The sequence below is a fragment of the Maniola jurtina genome, chromosome Z (assembly GCF_905333055.1).
Source record: "Maniola jurtina chromosome Z, ilManJurt1.1, whole genome shotgun sequence".
Classification (NCBI taxonomy): Eukaryota; Metazoa; Arthropoda; class Insecta; order Lepidoptera; family Nymphalidae; genus Maniola; species Maniola jurtina.
In genome coordinates this window covers 4,023,987-4,043,635 of record NC_060058.1, presented here as the reverse complement: position 1 = coordinate 4,043,635, position 19,649 = coordinate 4,023,987, and the positions used below count along the sequence as shown (strand labels likewise).

The 19,649-nt window shown below is 36.4% G+C and overlaps 1 protein-coding gene across 1 annotated transcript; it reads left to right on the top strand.

Moving 5' to 3' along the window:
- Window positions 1-1,991: 1,991 nt before the first annotated feature.
- On the top strand, window positions 1,992-18,159 carry LOC123880465 (staphylococcal nuclease domain-containing protein 1). Its single transcript, XM_045928598.1, has 10 exons — window positions 1,992-2,146; window positions 2,453-2,574; window positions 7,980-8,283; window positions 9,202-9,372; window positions 9,633-9,858; window positions 11,173-11,389; window positions 12,159-12,362; window positions 12,949-13,927; window positions 14,233-14,472; window positions 16,103-18,159. The coding sequence occupies exons 1-10, from the start codon at window positions 2,093-2,095 to the stop codon at window positions 16,274-16,276; spliced, it is 2,691 nt and encodes an 896-aa protein (XP_045784554.1). The 5' UTR covers window positions 1,992-2,092; the 3' UTR covers window positions 16,277-18,159.
- The last annotated feature ends 1,490 nt before the right edge of the window (window positions 18,160-19,649 follow it).

The following is a 19,649-nucleotide window of genomic DNA, read 5'->3' as shown; positions in this document are numbered from 1 at the left end:
CATGTGATCAGTGATGTTATGGTGATGTGCTCGAAAATCAAAATTCTATACCTACCAAGGAACATACGGCAATAATTAATTGATGCACAGATACCTAACTATTTAATACTAGTCCAGACTCCTTGTTTATATACTATCTCTATGCAGACTCCAGATAATATTGACGTAGGTATCTAATGGCATCACTAGTGATTACATACCCTTTGGGCATCACTGCCAAGTGCCAACGTAACGTAGTGATTATATTTATGTTATATTCTCTTTGGCCATAGAGCGCCATAGAGCGCCATAGAGGCACAGAACAGTTCAGAAGCGTCTGGCACTAGCAGCATGGGCAGCAATGCATAATCACAGACTAAGTAGGTATCAGAGACGTGCTACCTAAACATGATTGTGCACTTCAGCTTTCATTCCCTGCAAAAATAAATTCTGTTGGATTAGCATAAAGTCCAATTTCTAATACAATTATGCTAAGCGGAAAAACGAGCCGAGCGAGAGGTCTATAAATTGGAGTGTGTCACTGTCTAATGGATTGCAAGCATAAAAAAATATTTTCTATGGTACGAATTATGATGTAGCTCACAAAGTTCTTATTCATTGTTTATTTAATTTCAAACAACAAGATTACTTTCTTTTGTTTTCGCAGTAATTTTCATACTGTTATCTTTATTTTATAATGTCATTAAAATATCATTTAGTTTAAAAAGTATTAACTATAAATATTTTTTTAAATTAATAGGATGACAACACTGGGTGTCAAGCAAAACAATATGGCAAACATTCTGTACTATACTATACAGAAGTAGTAAGGTAACCATAATTTGATTGTTTAATGGGAGTGTTTTTTTCTGTTTATCGAAAGATTTCCCAAAAATGAAGACTTAAGGCAAAAATGGATCGCTGTCGTTCCGGGAAATATGACCAAATATTCGGCAGTTTGCGGAATGCATTTTAAAGCGGAAGATTTTGCTACGGCTTCGTGTGCACTGAATATTTTTTTAAAAAGAAACGCTGTACCATCAATTTTCCCAAATGCCTTGCTTACGAACTTCCTAAAACTGTTTAGGACCTAAACACATGCACCAGATTATACAAAATAATTTTACTTACCTATATTATAGGTACCCATACTTAACATGACTGGGTACTATTTCGCAGAAATTTAACAAAAAAAAATTGAATTTCTCTACTTTTATAACTACAGCGTGGCAGACTGGCCTAAACCTTTATCATTCTGAGAAGAGACCCGTGCTCAGTAGTGAGCGGCGACGGGTTGTCATGATGATTCATCCTCTCCTATTCTCATATAATCCGTCAAATGTCTTACATTATCAAATCGTGTTGTCACCCTAATAGAAAGGGACACACTCCAATTTAGCGCTATCTCAATAGGCTCGTTTTTGGTGTCTCAGTGCACAATCTTGTTTAGGTAGCATGTCCTGGTAGGTATATATAAGTGCATAATAAACTTTTGTCTATGGATTTAGCACAGACTTAAGCTTATTTAACTTTTGTTAAATATAAATATCAAATCAATGAGATATAATTTTTTATGTTTTTATCATGTTTTTTGATTAGATCAATCTAATCAAAGATTTTTGCTTAGATGAATTATGGTTTTTGGTTTTGTTGTCATCTTTTTTTCCATGTCGTGGTCAATTTCACATTATTTAACATATTTCTAAAGTTACCCATCGCCACAGGTGTCCTGTAAAAATAAAGCTATAACTTGGATTAGATATCAAATCAATGAGCTATAATTTTGCATGTTTTTATCTTTGATTAGATCTGTTTAATCAAAAAAATTTGCTTTCATGAATAATTATGGTTTTTATTGTCATCTTTTTTCCATGTTGTTGTCAATTTCACATTGAATAATTTCTAAAGTTACCCATAGCCACTGATAACAAAAGTAAAAGTATTTTTTGATGCTTGTAATACCACAGGTGAAGGTGTGCTTTTGAATGTATTTTTAATATTGGTAACACTTGTTGCTGGCGGTCCGCCACGTTTCGTCAAGTGCCAACCTTGCTAAGTTGTCTTTTCAATAGTAATTCATAAGCTCTCATTCTTTTACCTAAAAATTGTAAAAATGAGCGGTCCTCCCGTTGCCTCGCCGATATATAAAATAGGCATCGTGAAACAGGTAAAACAATATTCTTTTTCCACCCTATTTTATCGGGTTTGGGCTTTTCGCCTGATACCTCGTGCACATAGTTGCCCTGTTGGCACCGCGTTTACATTTATAGCAATGATCGATTTTTATTTGTATTATCTTAATTTCGTCGTACAGTTGTGATCATAATGGTGAATGCTGAATATATTTTACATGCGGTAAAAGAGATACATTTATTTTACTAGGAGTCGGATTGATCAATCCACTTAGGTACCCGACATATTGGTAGCACAAGATTGCTATATGAGTTTATGTGTTGTATTTTAATTGTTGTAGGTGCTTTCGGGAGACACCGTAGTGATAAGAAAGCAGCCTCAGGGCGGTCCGCCTCCCGAGAAAGTCATCGCTCTATCCGGTATCACAGCGCCGAAACTCGCTCGGCAAAGAACTGCCAACAAGTGAGTCCATAACTTTAGCCTTACTTAAATATTTACTTACACATGGCAGTTATAATGCAGAAATAGCGAAATTTGTTAACTAAAATATAATGTGTCTACATAAAGTTGTTATTAATTCTATTCTTGAACTTTTGATAATAATTTTATTATTGCTTTTTCATTTTTGGCAAAATACTACCAAGTGTAATTAGTCTGAGTTGCTGTAAAGTTAAAAACTATATATAGACACACTTCTTGTGCCAGCATAAATATCTAGGTGCAGTTACATGACACTAGCAGCGGTGGTGAAATGATGGCAGTTTCAAACTGTTTTATTAAATTTTAGTGAAAGGAAAAGTCATGTTATAATATACTTTCACTTACCAATTGTTTTAATGCTAGTTCAAAGGCCAATTTCACCAACATAGAATACATTTTATACCCAGCATAAAGTCGCAAGTTACTCTAAGATAACCAAATTTTCATTTCATCAAATACGATAATATACCTAAGATAATATACGAGAATAGTTCTATACCGCCAATCTTTATGGTATATCAACTTGAAAGTAGACTTTTTATAATATTAGATTGGGTAGATACTTTTAATTTTATTTGACTATTAAAAAGCATCTGTAAAATAATGATTTTTAACCCCCGACCCAAATGTTTTGGAAAACTCTGATGTTCATGCTCGGATACTTTGGATCGTAGGCGCGGAATAGTCCAAGAAAATCGGTTCAGCCGTTTGAAAGTTATCAGCTCGTTTCTCGTTACTGTAAGCTTCACTTGCCGGGGGTGTTATAAATTTTTAATTTACACTTGTAAGCTTATTTTGTTGTTTAGTAAATAGCGGGTATGCTACCACTATTATTATGAAGGCACAATATAATTACTTGATACTTTTTTTATGATTATTCAAAATCATTGTGTACTATTTACACTAGCTTATGCCCGCAACTTTGTCTGTGTGGACTACATTTTGTATTTCCAAAAATCCTTTCTTAGTGGATGTCTAAGTCATAATAGCTATCTGCTTGCCAAACAGCTCAATACATCCAGTAGTTTGCGCTATGTAGATAGATCAATTAGTCACCTTTTCATTTTATATATGTTAGTCAGAGAACATCAAGAAGGTTGATACTTATTTTTGATCCCGATGATCAAATTGACATCACTTTTTTTACTGGAAATTAAAAACCCAAATCCACACTGGTGAAGTCGCAGGCATAATGTATTAGCTCATAAGGGGGGCTGAGGTCGTGTTTTAAATTTTTCACTGTTATTATATTTGTGAAAAACTACTGAACAAGATCCTGAGTGGAAGAACACAAGAAATTTGCATAGGTCACTTTATAGAAATCACAGAGAGAAGCAAGTATTTTTAATATACCCAACATAAAAAATACATGCAAAAAAGTGAGACTGCTTTGGTTTACATTCATGAAACGCTCATAACTCTGCAAGTAAACGCGTCCCATCTTAGACCACATCATCACTTTCCATCAGGTGTGATTGTGGTCAAGCGCTTACCTATAGTGGATAAAAAAAAAAGTATATTCCATTCAATGAGGCAATTCTGGGCGCCCTGCCTCATAACAGTGCTTTGGATGATATTTTTGTTTTGTAATTTTTATTTAGTTTAGTAATTGTTTTAAAATGGAACAGAACCCTTGGTCTGGCTTGCTCTTGACCTGTTTTTTTTTTCTTACAAAGGAGTGTATTATTTTATTTGTCTCATTTTTGTAATTCGGTAGTATCACAGCAACAGGTTCTTAAGTTTTTAACTTGAGGTTGGCAAATGAGACCTGATTACTGCGTCATCGCTCTGTCAGTCCAATTAAAAAAAAATTAAGCAGAAATATTGAAGTGAAGGCGGTGGCAACTAAGTCATGTGGCTTTTGCCAACGCCATATCTGTCACAATTACATCCGTCACATTAAATAATTTTTATAAAAACACCTCTAAATTAAACTTGCGCGATAACTCTAAATAATTATTATTCCTGTTATCATATTTGAGTAGGTATAGGTAGCTTTTAATACATATAGTCTTGTCTGACTTAGCTTATCTATGTTCATAGAAATGCCTATATTATGCATTTCTTTCTATCGTAAGAGTCTTTCGCGTTTGCGGAAAGGAGATGCAATTGTTTGGTAGACAAAATAAATAATGGAAATATAATTTATTAAAACTTTAAGGATTGTATAATTGTAAAATAAAATACTTAACACAAAATATTAAATAACACACAGTCACAGGGACTTTTAAATGAAAATACTAAAAATACTTAAAAATAACTAAAAAAAATACTATAAAATGCAGTAAAATGCGTATTTATCCTTATGACTGTGACATAATGCGATGTGTGCATGTTTTGCTTCACTAGAGTAGACTGCTTTGATAGTAGGGTACGAACTCCAAGTTGTTGGAACATGTTCTACTATAAAGGGCCCCACAGATTAACAGTTCGCCTGCAGTATTTAGTCCTATCAGGCGGCCTGCCGACCAAAAACTACATAGCCCACTCACTAAAGCGATATTTGCCTGCCGGCTATGGTCGGGTACTGGCTTTGAATCCACACACTAGCAGGCGGTAGACGACAGTTACAAACCGCCGCCGCAACGCTTGTCGGTCGGCGGCGGTCGTACCGGCTCGGGATTTCACACTAGCAGACGACGGTCGACAGTTAAATACTCAGTAAATAAGGTAATAGTGATGTTACGTAAAAAAACCGGGCTAAGTGCGAGTCAGACTCGCGCACTGAGGGTTCCGTACTCGGGTATTTTTTCCAACATTTTGCGATAACGATAGGCGGAAGTACCCTATAGGTTTCTTGACAGACTGACAAACAGACAGACAGATAGGCAGACAGGCAGGTAGGCAGGCAGGCAGGCAGGCAGGTAGACAGGCAGGCAGGCCTTCACCTTTCATAAATACGGGAAGCTCTCTATAAACGTAGATACAAATTGAGGTTTGTTGTCCATTTTGGAAAAAATATTGCAATGTTGAAAATTATAGATCTGAAGGCGATTAACTGGCATAAAACGACTGTCGAAAGGCCGCCGGTCGGCTACCTGCAAGTGTGTGTTTAAATAAAACTGGAGATTACGGACTGTCAGGCCGACATCGGTCAACACGCCGACTGACAGGCCCGTATCGAAAAGTGCCACAGACTTGAAGTTTTTAACAAACCACAGTCACAGATCCTCAGATAGACTGTTAATATGTGGACTCTTGCGACTAACTGACAGATTAATATCTGCCGGCGAACTGTTAGTCAGTGGGCCCCTTAAAACACCGCATTTCGTTTACATTTACATCGCTTGACATTTAATTAATTACAGTTAAACAGCAACTTGTCAAAAAAAGTACACAGAGTTGACAGAATTAATAAAAAATTGCCATTTTTGAACTTAGTGATTTTTTACTCTTCAGGAATGATTTTTTGGGCAAGTTGCTAGCGCGCGTTGCTAGGCTAGCGCTTTCATTTTAAGGTTATTATTAAGATAGTGGAATACATTCAATCCATACCAAACAATATTACATTATGGTACAAAAAATTTAAACTCATGTATAGGCCACTAGGCTAGTTAGATTTGAATTCTGTATTAATGCAATTTTTGTAACCTAGCTTGTTTTGCTTCATGCCACCATATAATATAAGGCTTTCCACTTATATACGAAGGTAAGAACTTATATCATTAGTTTGCTCTTAGGAGTCCTGTAGATAAAAGATTCATTAGTCATTAGGTTGAATTATGAGTGATGAAAACTGACAGCAAAACCTATCTTCTAAAGGACCTGTCAGACATCTTATTTAGTGGCGGAAACACTATTTTAAAATATAAGAAAACCAAGTTATAGTTTTTCCATTTTATTAATAGTTTCTTGACAGCTCGACGACTGACAAGTTATAGTGATGTCCTAAAGGTCGTAATAATCGATATCGCTTATTATCATTTTTTTGTAAAAAATATAACTCTGTTAATACAAATAAACTCTGCTAAAAAAAGAAAAAAAAAACTATTTTAGTTGTTTTATTTGTATGCCTTATACTAAGAAGAAAGTGAAACTTTATAATATAATGTTAATATTTTAATTATTAGTTTTAACCTTAAAATTTTGTTGTCTTCCTCATTAAATAACGTATTACACCTTATTTACATATAAGTATTTACCTCTACCGATTATTTGTAATCTGTGGTACAAACGCAGTCATCGTTATGTGTGGCACATCACTACCACTTGCGGTACCCGTCCATGAAGTACAATATTATTTGTATGAAATTTTAACCTTACGATACGAAACTTCATGGGTGTGACTGAACTTTCAAAAAACTATTAATAAAATAGACAAAGTATAATGAAGATAATTTAAATTCAATTAAAAACACTAATTGTTTTCGCTCATCACTAAATCAGTTGGGCCTTATAGAACTGGTCACCACTGTTAATGTTTACTGCTGAACACTGACAATCATTTGGTGGTTGTACTTGGAAAATTTTTCGGGAGTTTTGAAAATTAGTGATTTTATAAATTTCGCCATGTTCTTTCCGAATTTTCATTTTGCCACCTCGTACCTTCTCTCCTCTCTCCGCCATCTGGGAAAAATGGTGCCCAAATATGTGCCCAAAACAATTTTTTGACAATAACTTCTTTCAGACTCATTTTAAGATGGAAATGGTTATGTAAGATATTAAACTAGAGACAATTTCCTACAATTTAGGTAGTCATCTTTTTTTTGTAGAGTCAACCTTTAGCGTACGAGCGTCGCACTCGCGTCCACTCCAACACTCGTATTGACCAAATAACCTATTTCCACACAGCCATGAGGTAGAGTGAGTGGTGCGGATTTTTTTTGTGCTATCATTTCGTCAATGAGTTATTTGCCCAAAACAAGTGTAGGAGTGGACTTTGCGGCGCTAAAACGCTAAAACTATTGATTCTTAAAAAAAAAAAAAACTACATAAATTGTAAGAAATTGTCTCTAATTTAATTTATTACATAACCATTTTCATCGTAAAATGAGTCTGAAAGAAGTTGTCCTCAAAATACTGTTTTGGACGCAATTTTTTCAAGATGGCGGTGCGAGCGGCAATGATACGAGGTGGCAAATGAAAATTCGGAAAGAGGACATCGAAATCTATAAAACCACCAATTTTCAAAACTCCCCTTTTGAGCACCAAATGACTGTACTAAATGGTATCCAGACAGCTGAATGATGACTGATGAGCACAGCAATCTATTTTTACCTTGCTATTTGATCATATTGTGTATTGAAATGTGGCAACAGCGAAAAGGGCTAGCGAATGGTTTTTATCTTAGTTATGTATTGAATCCCAAATAATGAATGTGTACAATGTGTAAATAATAAAGTTGATTTGTTATTATGAGATCATAAAAGATTATTTGATTTTTGCAGTGATATCGAAAGTAAAGATGAGCCATTTGCTTGGGAGGCTAGAGAGTTTCTCAGGAAAAAACTTGTTGGCAAGGAAGTTATTTTTACGGCCGATAAGCCACCTAATTCCGCAACCAGAGAATATGGTTCTCTTTGGGCAGGAAAAGACCCTACAAAGGACGAAAATATGACGGAAGCATTACTAGCGGAAGGCCTAGTTAAAGTTCGAGAAAGCGGACGGAACATACCCCAATTGAAAAAAATGGTAGAGCTGGAAGAAACGGCCAGGTCGCAAGGAAAGGGTATCTGGGGAGCAGACATTCAGGTAATATTTGAAATTGAATTACTGGTAAATCAGTGAAGTATATTATGTCCAATGATCATCATGTCTCTGCATTGTTGAATGAATGAAAGAATGATTTATTTATCCAATAAAATGCAGGTACCATATGTTGTAATAATCTTTTTTATTCTTCTTCAATCTTAATTGGGTTTTATCACCACTTTTAATATAACTTATGTGGGATTGGCAAGAGGTGTTCCCATTGACTGGCATCTGGAAGAGTTCACTGAGTCAATGGAACTCCCTACAGGCTGTGGAGAGATTCTCAAACCTCGTCGCCTCAGAAGTAACTAATGGTGTTGTGACCTGGATTTTAACTCAATCATTGTATTGACATTTAGAAGGCAATCCCTCCCTAATAGAATCTTCTCCTACCACACTTCCCATCCTGTGGAAACTTACTGACTCCCAACTATCCAATGTCTGAAATGCTGCCGTTTTGGACACATTAAAGCTCAGTGCAGGTCCAAAGCTAGGTGTTTTAAATGCTCCCAACCTCATACATGTGAATCCTGTGGGGTCTCCACTGAAAACTACGTGCCTGCTTTGCTCTGACAGACATGGCCACTAACAAAAAATGCCCAGAACATTCTAGACAGCACTCAATAAAACTCCTAATGTCAGAAGAATACCTCTCCTGCTAAGACGCCTCCCGATTTTCGCTCTCATGCTGATGTAGCAAAAGAGATGTTTTCAAAAACATAGGCCTTTCATACAACCTTCAAAGAACCTACCTTCTAAATTTCAAGTTTGTAAGCTTTATTGTTCCTGAGATTTTTTGATTAGTTAAACATTCAGGGAGTGGCATTTCGCTTTTATATTTATATAGATTTTTTTTCATACGAAACTAAAACTAAATTTTGTTATATTTGTTTTTACCAACATATTTTTTTTTTTTAGAATCATGTCCGAGACATCAAATGGACAGTGGAAAATCCTAAATCATTTGTAAATAAATTTAATGGACAACCAGTTAAAGCTATTATCGAATATGTGAGAGATGGTTCAACAGTCAGACTATGCTTGTTGCCTGACTTCACACCTATTACCCTTATGCTCTCAGGAATAAGAGTAAGTATTTAATCACTTTATAAAATAGCTTGTCTTTTAGCAATGAATTTAATTTTGAAGCTTCAATAACTCAACAGATTGCAGACTGAAATCCGAAAGTTCAAATTTTTCTGCAATTCAATTCCCAATTATTGGCTTTTAGGTGTGCCACCTGGGCCCAACTTTTCTTTTTATCTCTGTGCAGATGCTTTTGCTTTGTGTGGGTAAATTAGTCTGCTTATTAAATAAACCTTGAGAAAATATAATGATTATTTCCATAGTGCCCTGCTATAAAACAAGATGGAGATTCGGAGCCCTATGCAGAAGAAGCACGTTTTTTCCTTGAATCGAAATTACTTCAAAAGGACGTAGAAGTCATTTTAGAGTCAGTTAACAACAATAATTTCGTCGGCACAATTCTTCATCCTCAAGGAAACATCGCGGAAGCGTTGGTGAAGCAAGGATTTGCTAGATGTGTCGATTGGTCACTTGCAGTGATGAAATCGGGTAAGTGGTTGCATACGCAGAGCATCCTTGCTGAATATAGTGTGTCCGGCCATGAACTAGCGATATTTTAAACACTTATATAACAACTATTTTTAAGTACAAATACACTCTAAACTTGGACCCAATCCACTTCCTACCTGTGTGGCAGCCATTTTGGTTTTTTTGTTGAAACGTGTACGAAAAAAAATCATATCTCTCAAAGTTTTGGTCTTACTGAGATAAAAATGGGCGTATTCGAACAATACTGCCCTATCGTCTACATTACAAAACAAAGTGTTCACATTTCCATAACTTTAGAAAAACATAAGAAACTCGAAAAAATTAATTATTATCGTAAAATTATGCAAATTCACAAATTATTGTAAATTACTGCAAAAACACTCCCGATAACCCTTTTCATTTTTTTACTACATCGAGAGATTTTGAGCTAAGCTACAATACAACATTTAATTTACAGCTGTATGTCTAAGGCCTTTTTTGCTTGCATATGCGCTATGTTCAAACAACAATAACTCTTAAAGTATTAGACATACAGCTGTAAATTAAATTTTGTATTGTAGCTTAGCTCAAAATCTCTCGATGTAGTAAAAAAATGAAAAGGGTTATCGGGAGTGTTTTTGCAGTGATTTACAATAATTTGTGAATTTGCATAATTTTACGATAATAATTAATTTTTTCGAGTTTCTTATGTTTTTCAAAAGTTATGGAAATGTGAACACTTTGTTTTGTAATGTAGACGACAGGACAGTATTGTTGCCCTTCGAATAAGCCCATTTTTATCTGAGTAAGACCAAAACTTTGAGAGATATGGTTTTTTTCGTAAACGTTTCAACAAAAAACCCAAAATGGCTGCCATACAGGTAGGAAGTCGATTGAGCCCAAGTTTAGAGTGTATTTGTACCTAAAAATAGTTGTTATATAAGTGTTTAAAACATCGCTAGTTTATGTCCGGACATACAGTAGTATGTATATAATTTTTTTACAGCAGCATATTATAGGCTTTAGGGTTTTAGGAGATGGTGAACAGATCCCGATGCAATGTAAACCGGACACTCGTTGGAGAGGGTCAACAGTTTTTATTTAGTTATGTTAACTACATTAAAACCACATCCAACTGCAATTTTTATAGTAGTCTTGCAGTCCAAATGCAGAATGTCTGCATTAGAACTTGAAAAAAGGAGGGGAAGTGGGAGGAGGGGGTGATTTGAAATCGATAGTTATTTTTACAAGCTCCTGAATGTATTAGTATATTTTTATATAAATAATATTGCTAAATGGATTTGTGTGATTTTTTTAATAACATTGTGTCTATAGGAGCATCAGCTTTGAGATCAGCGGAAAAAGCAGCTAAAGAAGCGAAACTTCGCATATGGACGAATTATGTGAGCAACGCACCCGTCATTGCCGCTAAGGACAAAGAGTTCACGGCCACTGTTATGGAGGTCGTCAACGGGGATGCACTGGTGGTTAAACTGCCAAATAACACCACAAAAAAAATATTCCTGGCCAGTATCAGGCCACCAAGGGAAAAGTAAGAATATTTTTACCTCTACTTGCTCGTAAACCGCTACTTTACATAAGAAAAGATTTCATTATAGAGGACTGTAATCGGGCCTTTACTGGCCACACGCCAGCAATTTCCAAGAGGACTGTAATGGAAATTGCTGGACTATGAAACTCATACTGATGATGACGTGCTTTGAGTGTTGTTTTAGGTAGGTAGGGTTACGATTCTACCAATATTCTGACTTATTTCTGACCTACTATTTTTTTACACAATGTTTTTTTTTTAAATGATTAATTTCTTTTATCTTTTTTGTTTTAGTTTTGCATATATTTTTTAATTATTTTTATTAAGTATAATTTCTGTAATTTGTTTTTAAATTAATATTTTTGATTTTTTGTTTTTTTTAATTATTTTTTTAAATATTTACTTTTTTATAATTTTTTTTCGAACAAGACCGTCACGTTCGAATTGGTGTGTTTCAGACTGTATGGTTTATGAGTTTTTTATGTTTCCTCGCAAACGGAGCTAAAGTACTATACTAGTCTTGGCCGAAATAGCAATTACCAACCTCGTTTGGTTTGGTTTTGGTTTTCAGAATCGGTTGAGAAGTCCTCGGCTTCGCCTCAGCCTTCCAATATGACTATTACCTGTTATCTAATTATACAAAGTGAAATATTCTATTTGACTGTGCTTATGCAAGTTTAAAAATTGTCATATCATTAATTAATTATTATTGTTAAGAGAGTAAGGAAGTAATTTTGTGAACAATTTTTTTAATTTTTACTATTTATAGGAACAACCCAGATGAAGAGGGTAAGCAGTCTCCGAGACCCAAAGGTTTCAAAGCCCTCTACGATATAGCGTGGATGTTTGAAGCAAGGGAATTCTTACGTAAGAGGCTCGTCGGCAAAAAAGTACTAGTCATAATTGACTATATTCAACCAGCTAAAGACAACTTTCCAGAAAAGATTTGTTGCACAGTTATGGCAGCTGGAATGTAAGTAATTATTTTTTTTTTATTTTTCCGCAGCGCATACCAAGGAAGCTCTCACATGAGACGATTTTTTCCGACTTAGCTCACATTATTACAATTTTCGTAGGGATCTCTATTTAAAAAAAAAAAAAAATATAAACTATGTTACTCGTTGATAATGTGGCTTTCTATATGTGAAAGAATTTTTAAAATCGGTTCAATAGTTTTTGAGCCTACCCATTACAAACAAACAAACAAATCTTTCCTCTTTATAATATTATTAGTAAAGATAAATTAGCCTTGACAATAATCTCACTTAGTCATAATTGATGATGCAGCTAAGTTGACAGTGAGTTAATTTGGAAGGGTTATTAATAAACCCATACCCCTTATCGGTTTCTACCCGACGTCGTACCAGAACACTAAATCGCTTGGCAGTACGGCTTTGCTGGTAAGGTGGTAACTAGCCACGGCCCTAGCCTCCCACCAGACAAATGTGATGGAGGAATGGATAAATGACTATGGATAGTTTGATAGTAAGGAATATGATTTTGAATTATAGCTAAATAATATGTGTGGGATATAACTAATTATACTATTTCTTTTACAGAAATATGGCCGAAGCTCTAGTGAGCAAAGGCTATGCAACAGTGGTAAGATACAGGAATGATAACGATCAGAGAAGTGCATATTACGACAAACTTCTGGAAGCTGAACTGAAGGCGCAAAAAGCTGTCCTCGGAGTCCACGCTAAAAAAGATATACCAACACACAGGGTTCAGGATACTAGTGGTGATTCTGCGAAGGCGAAAAAGTTTTTCCCATTCTTGAAAAGAGCTCAAAAGTCAGAAGCAATTGTTGAATTTGTTGCCAGTGGATCGCGTATGAGACTGTACATCCCGAAGGATTCGGCCCTCGTCACGTTTCTGCTAGCCGGCATCAACTGTCCGCGAGGAGCTCGCCCGGCCATCGGCGGCGGGGGCATGCAGCCCGCTGAGCCATATGGCGAAGAGGCGCTGCAGTTCACCAAGGAAAAGTGCTTGCAGCGGGATGTTATCGTGTCCATTGAAGAAATGGACAAGGCCGGCAACTTCATTGGTTGGCTGTGGGTGGACAATGAAAACTTGTCAATTGCACTCATTGAGCATGGTTTTGCATCAATGCATCACACAGCCGAAACGTCGGAATTTGCCCGCGCAATAAAAACCGCGGAGGAAAATGCAATGAAAAATAGAATCGGGATCTGGAAAGATTTTGTCGAAACGGAAAAAGAAGTTGAAAGTACAAAAAATACGCCAGTCCAAGATCGTATTGTTAAATATGAAAAAGTGATCGTAACCGAAATAACGCCTGAGGGCACGTTCTATGCTCAAAACATTGAACTGGGTACCAAATTAGAGGCATTAATGGAAAGAATTCGGCAGGAGTTCCAAAGCAATGCTCCCCTGCCGGGCGCCTATGTGCCGAGGAAAGGTCAGATTTGCGCAGCGCGTTTCACAGCTGACGACAATTGGTACAGAGCAAAAGTTGAAAAGTTGTCAGAAAACAAAATGGTCCATGTATTCTACATTGATTATGGTAACCGAGAGGTTAGTAATGTAAAGCTTTAAAATTAAATTAGCAACAAATATAACTACGGATTAGCACACTTGTCACACTTTTGAGAATATTAAGGAAAACTCTCAAGCATGCAGGTTTACTAGCAAATGTCTTCCTTCACAGTTAAAGCAAGTTATATTTAAATAATGCATATATAATTCTAAAAAGTTGAGAAGTGCATGCCCGAGATTGAACCCCGGACCCTGAATGGGAGTCCGACGTTTTCACCACTTTGCAATTACTATTCTTTTTAATATCACCAATCACCATAATATAAGTTATGGAAACATTTTAGGTGTTGAGTCAAACCCGACTCGCGCAACTCCCCGCGGGCACTGAGGTGGAGCCCGCTTACGCGACGGAGTACTCGTTGGTTTGCGTAAAGTTCGCGACCGACTCCGACGATCGCCTCGAGGCCGTAAGAGCATTCTCCATGGATACGTTGAACAAGAAGCTGATGCTCAACGTGGAGATCCGCGGCTCACCGCCAGCAGTAACGCTCGTCGATCCTACAACTAGCACAGACATCGGAAAGGTAAGCCCGCTTCTACTTTTTTTTTAACCCCCGACCCAAAAAGAGGGGTGTTATAAGTTTGACGTGTGTATCTGTGTATCTGTCTGTGGCATCGTAGCTCCCAAACTAATGATCCGATTTTAATTTAGTTTTTTTTTTGTTTGAAAGGTGGCTTGATCGAGAGTGTTCTTAGCTACAATCCAAGAAAATCGGTTTAGCCGTTTGAAAGTTATCAGCTCTTTTCTAGTTACTGTAACCTTCACTTGTCGCGAGTGTTATAAATATTTAATTTATACTTGTAATTTTATGTGATACAGCTATGCAGAACACCCGGTCTTCCACCAGTTCCAATCTATTGTGATAGGCAAGGTGTATTGTGATACATATATTCAGGTCCTCACGTCTTCGACCATTACCATATTTTGTGATAGGCAAGGTGTACTTTGATGTATTGTGATACATATATTCAGGTCCTCACGTCTTCGACCATTACCATATTATGACCATCGCTGGTGATATCTGATGAGATGCTTTGATTATTTCTTTTTGTCGAACTTGCGACATGGCAGTCTGGCTGCTGGCACCAGCCATATAAATTATCTTAATAAACCTGTTGGTGCTATAAATGCAAATATTCTGTTCACTCACATCACAGTACTATATAACAACATATACACTTGAATCTAGAGAACAATTAAGTTGCAGTTTGTGTGGTGCAGCTTGCTTGTTTTAATGATTTACTGGAGCAGTGAGGAGAGGCTCTCTTCGCTGCTCCAGTAAAGCATTGCTTCACTAAAGTGCATTAGTTCATACATTTCAACTGCATACCAAGCAGAGAGGTGTTGGAGTGTACAGGGTTTAGGGAATGACCTATCATAGCGTCATTAGCAACTTGCTTTCTCACTTCGCTTCCTCGTACCACTTCTGTAGACAGAGGCCTCGGTCTGGTGCGACACTGTATTTATCCAAGTTATCCAATAGCCCAGGCGATTTATGCAAAATTTGAATGAAACCTCTAAATAAATAATGTAGTGATTTTTGGTACTTTTTGGTACATGTGTACCCTTATGCCCTTAGACATTGCTCCTTAAAAGTTCCCACCTCTAGGACTTCAGCTTCCCTCCCTTTTACCTTCAAATATCTCCCCGGTCGTGGCTTTAGCTTAGTTCTCATAGTTTTTGTGGAAATTACGCAAAATCACGGCCGGGGAGACATGAATGACACTAATGAAACTGAATATACACTTGTTTAGTGTATTTCTTAACAATCCATATCCATACTAATAATTTTATATTATTAATATTGATATGGATATATGAAAGTGTGGCTCTGTCTGACCTACCGATTTTCACTAAATGTGGTTCTGAAATAGCTTGCATCCCAAGGACTTTTTGTCCTGGAATATTAAAGAGTTCCCATTGAATTTTAAAAAATTTATTCCACACGAACAAAGTTGTGGGCATCGTCTATTCACTAATAAATAGAGGATCTTGCGAAATACCTAAAATCCACGTCTTCTGTTAGTTTTAATAACCATTTTTAATTATCGATGACACAAAAAGTTCACACACACTTCACAGTTTCACATGAGCTCTCATGCATCGTGCGCGTTATTTAACAAATGAATTGACAGCAGTATCTTTGTTCGCAGAATCTGGTTAAGGAGGGTTTGGTACTGATGGAAAGCACCCGTGATCATCGGCTTATCGCACTCGCGGCTGAGTATCGTCAGGCGCAAGAGCACGCGAAGAACTCTCGGCTGAATCTCTGGAGACACGGAGACATCACGGATGACGACGCCGTGGAGTTCGGCGCTCGCCACTAGCGCCCTCTGCCCCGATACGATGACACAGCGATTCCTCCGCACACCCTCACGTGTGCCACGTGCGCCGAGGCGCATGTGGAATCTATAATATGCTCCATTTTATATGACGTACTTCGATAAATCTGCCAGAAAATACATAAGATGGACCTATGTGTAGTTTATATGCACTGACCAGGCCTATCTTATGCAGTGTTGATTATTGTTATTTATTCCATTGTTTACAGACTGGTTCCCTAAAATTAAATTACTCTTTTCTTTAGAAAATAAATAAACATAATAACAGTGTAAATGATCATAATAATATGATATACTATAATATCATATGCAGTGTTCGGAATAACTATCTAGAAATGTTTATACTGCCATAAATAAATGTTGGACATCATTGCCCTAAAGGTCAACTTACGCTGACGACTAATACTAAATAATATCACAGTTTCCGGAATTGAGGTATTCAACAAAATCGAATTTCTATATCTGGTGGGCTTCACCAATCTCCAAGTCTCCAAATTAAATTTGATGGGCTACACCAGTCTCCATGTGTTCTCGCCAACTTTAGGCGTTTGTACTGTATACTTATTCCGATCGCTGACTATATGAGAGGAAAATTGGCAAGGCTCCCTTCCCGTGTCCTCTGTGGACACGATCGTGTGGATAGTCTCCCATTGTACTGCATAATAATATCAACAGTGCGAAATGTAACAATCGTATCTATAGAGTGCCAACAGGAGGCCGTTGGTTTCGCACTTCTCTAATACAGTAACCACCAGATATTATTCTCTAAACTTAACTAAATTGTTAGGTCTAAAAGTTTTTGTAATGGGTACATTTTAACTAATTCCAAAGTGAACTGCTAATTCTTTTATCGCATACATTCTCTAAACTAAATTAACAGGTCTAAATCTAGTGCTATCCTTTTCCGAAGAGAGATTGTAAAAGCGATAGCAAAACATTTAGACAGCTGTCAATTTAGTTGTTCACAACAGAATTAGCCACAATGTACAAAAGAGAACACTTCTTATAGATCTGTCAATTTTGTTTACAATGTCTACATATTTTTATATTTTGGTAAGATAAACTGAATTATTAATATAAAGAAATAGTAAATTATACTATATATTATAGACTTATAGAGATAGAGATGGCAAAATTGTCTTTATTTAATTTATAAATTAAATATTAATTTTCATATTCTTTGTTTTTTTTCTGAAAAATATATTTTCTATCACCTATAGTACGCGACAGGTTGAGATGGCAATCGGGGTATGAGGCGAGGAGACGCCCCACACAGCCGCAGCAGATTAGCTCAACCTGTCGCATACCATGTTGTGTATAATTGCGATGGATGTTCTCACTTTGATTGGTTACATGGTTCAATCTCTGTCTACATTATTATTTTTTACTTTGTTAACATTTGCTTATACTTCTTTTTAAAATCTAAGATGCACAGAAAAGTTGAGGGTTATTCCTTTTCCCTTAGGGTAGATACTCGGAAATTATGACTTCCGTCTATCCGCCCCATCTGGGGATAGTGATAGTAAAAACGAACTCGCGTTTCCGAGTATCCCACCTTAGGGAGGATTTTTTAAGTGGATAAACAGTATAACCTAAGTGAAGTTGAGTGTGTCTAAGCTAAGTGTGATTTACCTGATGTTAATAGTAATAATTAAAGAAGTCTGAGCGGAAGTGATTTTTTACGTTATTTTTGTTTTCTCCATATACAATGTTTGATTAGTTAACGAATTTCGTACTTACAAATATATTAAGCCTATCCATCTTTCCGAGATGTTTTTGCAATCGTTTAATTATCTCGAGTCCATGCGCACTTACATGGATTGTTGATTGAACTCTGTATGTAAAAATAAAAATATTTTTAGGAACTACTTTCTTGGCGTTTTATTTTTGCAATCACCGTTTTCCTCATTTTACTGAGAGCAAGACAGCAAAGAGTATGTAATCACTACGCAAGACAGTTTCGAACCCATAAGCATTTATTGGCACAAACATTGCACCCTGCAATGACGGTTTCGTTACGTAAAATTGCTAGATATTAATATTTTTCAAATGACAATGTCGCAAAATTCCTCTATCGATTAAAAAAGACATTACGTAAATCAGTTCAGAAATCTCGGAGATTTAGGTATAACTACATAGATAGAAAACACAACTCCTTTTTTCAAAGTCGGTTAAAAAAGTAGCCTATGTTACTCCCTGATCAATCCTCTAGTTGTCTGTGAAAGTCCCGTCAAAATCGGTTTAGCCGTTTCGAAGATTAGCCCGTTCAAACAGACAAAATTTCTTTAAAGAAAAGACTTCATCATGCATAAATATCATACATATGGATTAAAAAATATTAAAAATTATTTCCCCGCTTCAAAATGTTTCTGATTTTAAATAATATTTTAAAAAAAGTCATCAAAATCGGAGCTGTTTCTGAGGACTTCCGACGAAAATGCTTCGTTTACTCCACTAATGAGACAGCATGACACTTCGCAAGATGGCGTTGTCATGTTGTCTCATTATTATTATTCTTCGCAAGATGTACAGAATATATAAACATGCTCATTATTAGCACGAAAGCATGCTTTTTTCGAGCAAATGCCACCTAGTAGCATGTGTACATGTTTTGCTAAAAATAATAAGCATGCTAAAAATCGACGATCGTTCGATTTTGTAGCATGCACCTGCAGCGCGGGTGGAAGGAGACGTGTTTTGAGCATGTCTAAACTTGTTAATTAGTTCAGCTGATCGATACCAAGCCTGCTTATTGAGGATGATTAGCTGATGTTTGATTTTTATAGCCTTTCATATCTTTCTCTCGCATTTCTACTAGCAATCGAGTCCCTGTTCCAATATTTTTTCTTCAGGTTATCCAATTACGCACCCAAATCCTCCTAACACTTCTTCTTTCTTGATGACAATTTTTTTTAAGCCTAAGCAAAAGGATGATTTTATTAAGCTCTGTGCGCAGGGCCACTTGGTTTTTCATTTTTCCCTACACACTGCACTGGCAGAGAGCTTGCTAGTTGATAGCATGTGTGACTGATTACCTAAGTATATGCTTTGAGCATGCTTAAAATGAGCATGCTTTTACAAGCAAATGTTTTTACAGTTAAAGGGCATGCTCATTTTAAGCATGCTATTAAGTATGCTATTTTAATAGCGAATGTATCTGTACCTGCAGTTCTGTGGTTAGTTCCTAAAACTTAGTGATTACATACCTACTCTTTGGTTCCGGTTTTGGCCACATTGACGGTGACTGAGGTTTCATCAAGGGTTTCAAGTCTCTTTTTGATCTCGTAGTAAATGACGACCACCACGATCCTTCATCATGGGGTAACGTAGGCCCCATTCGGGTCGCTTTTTCGTCCCG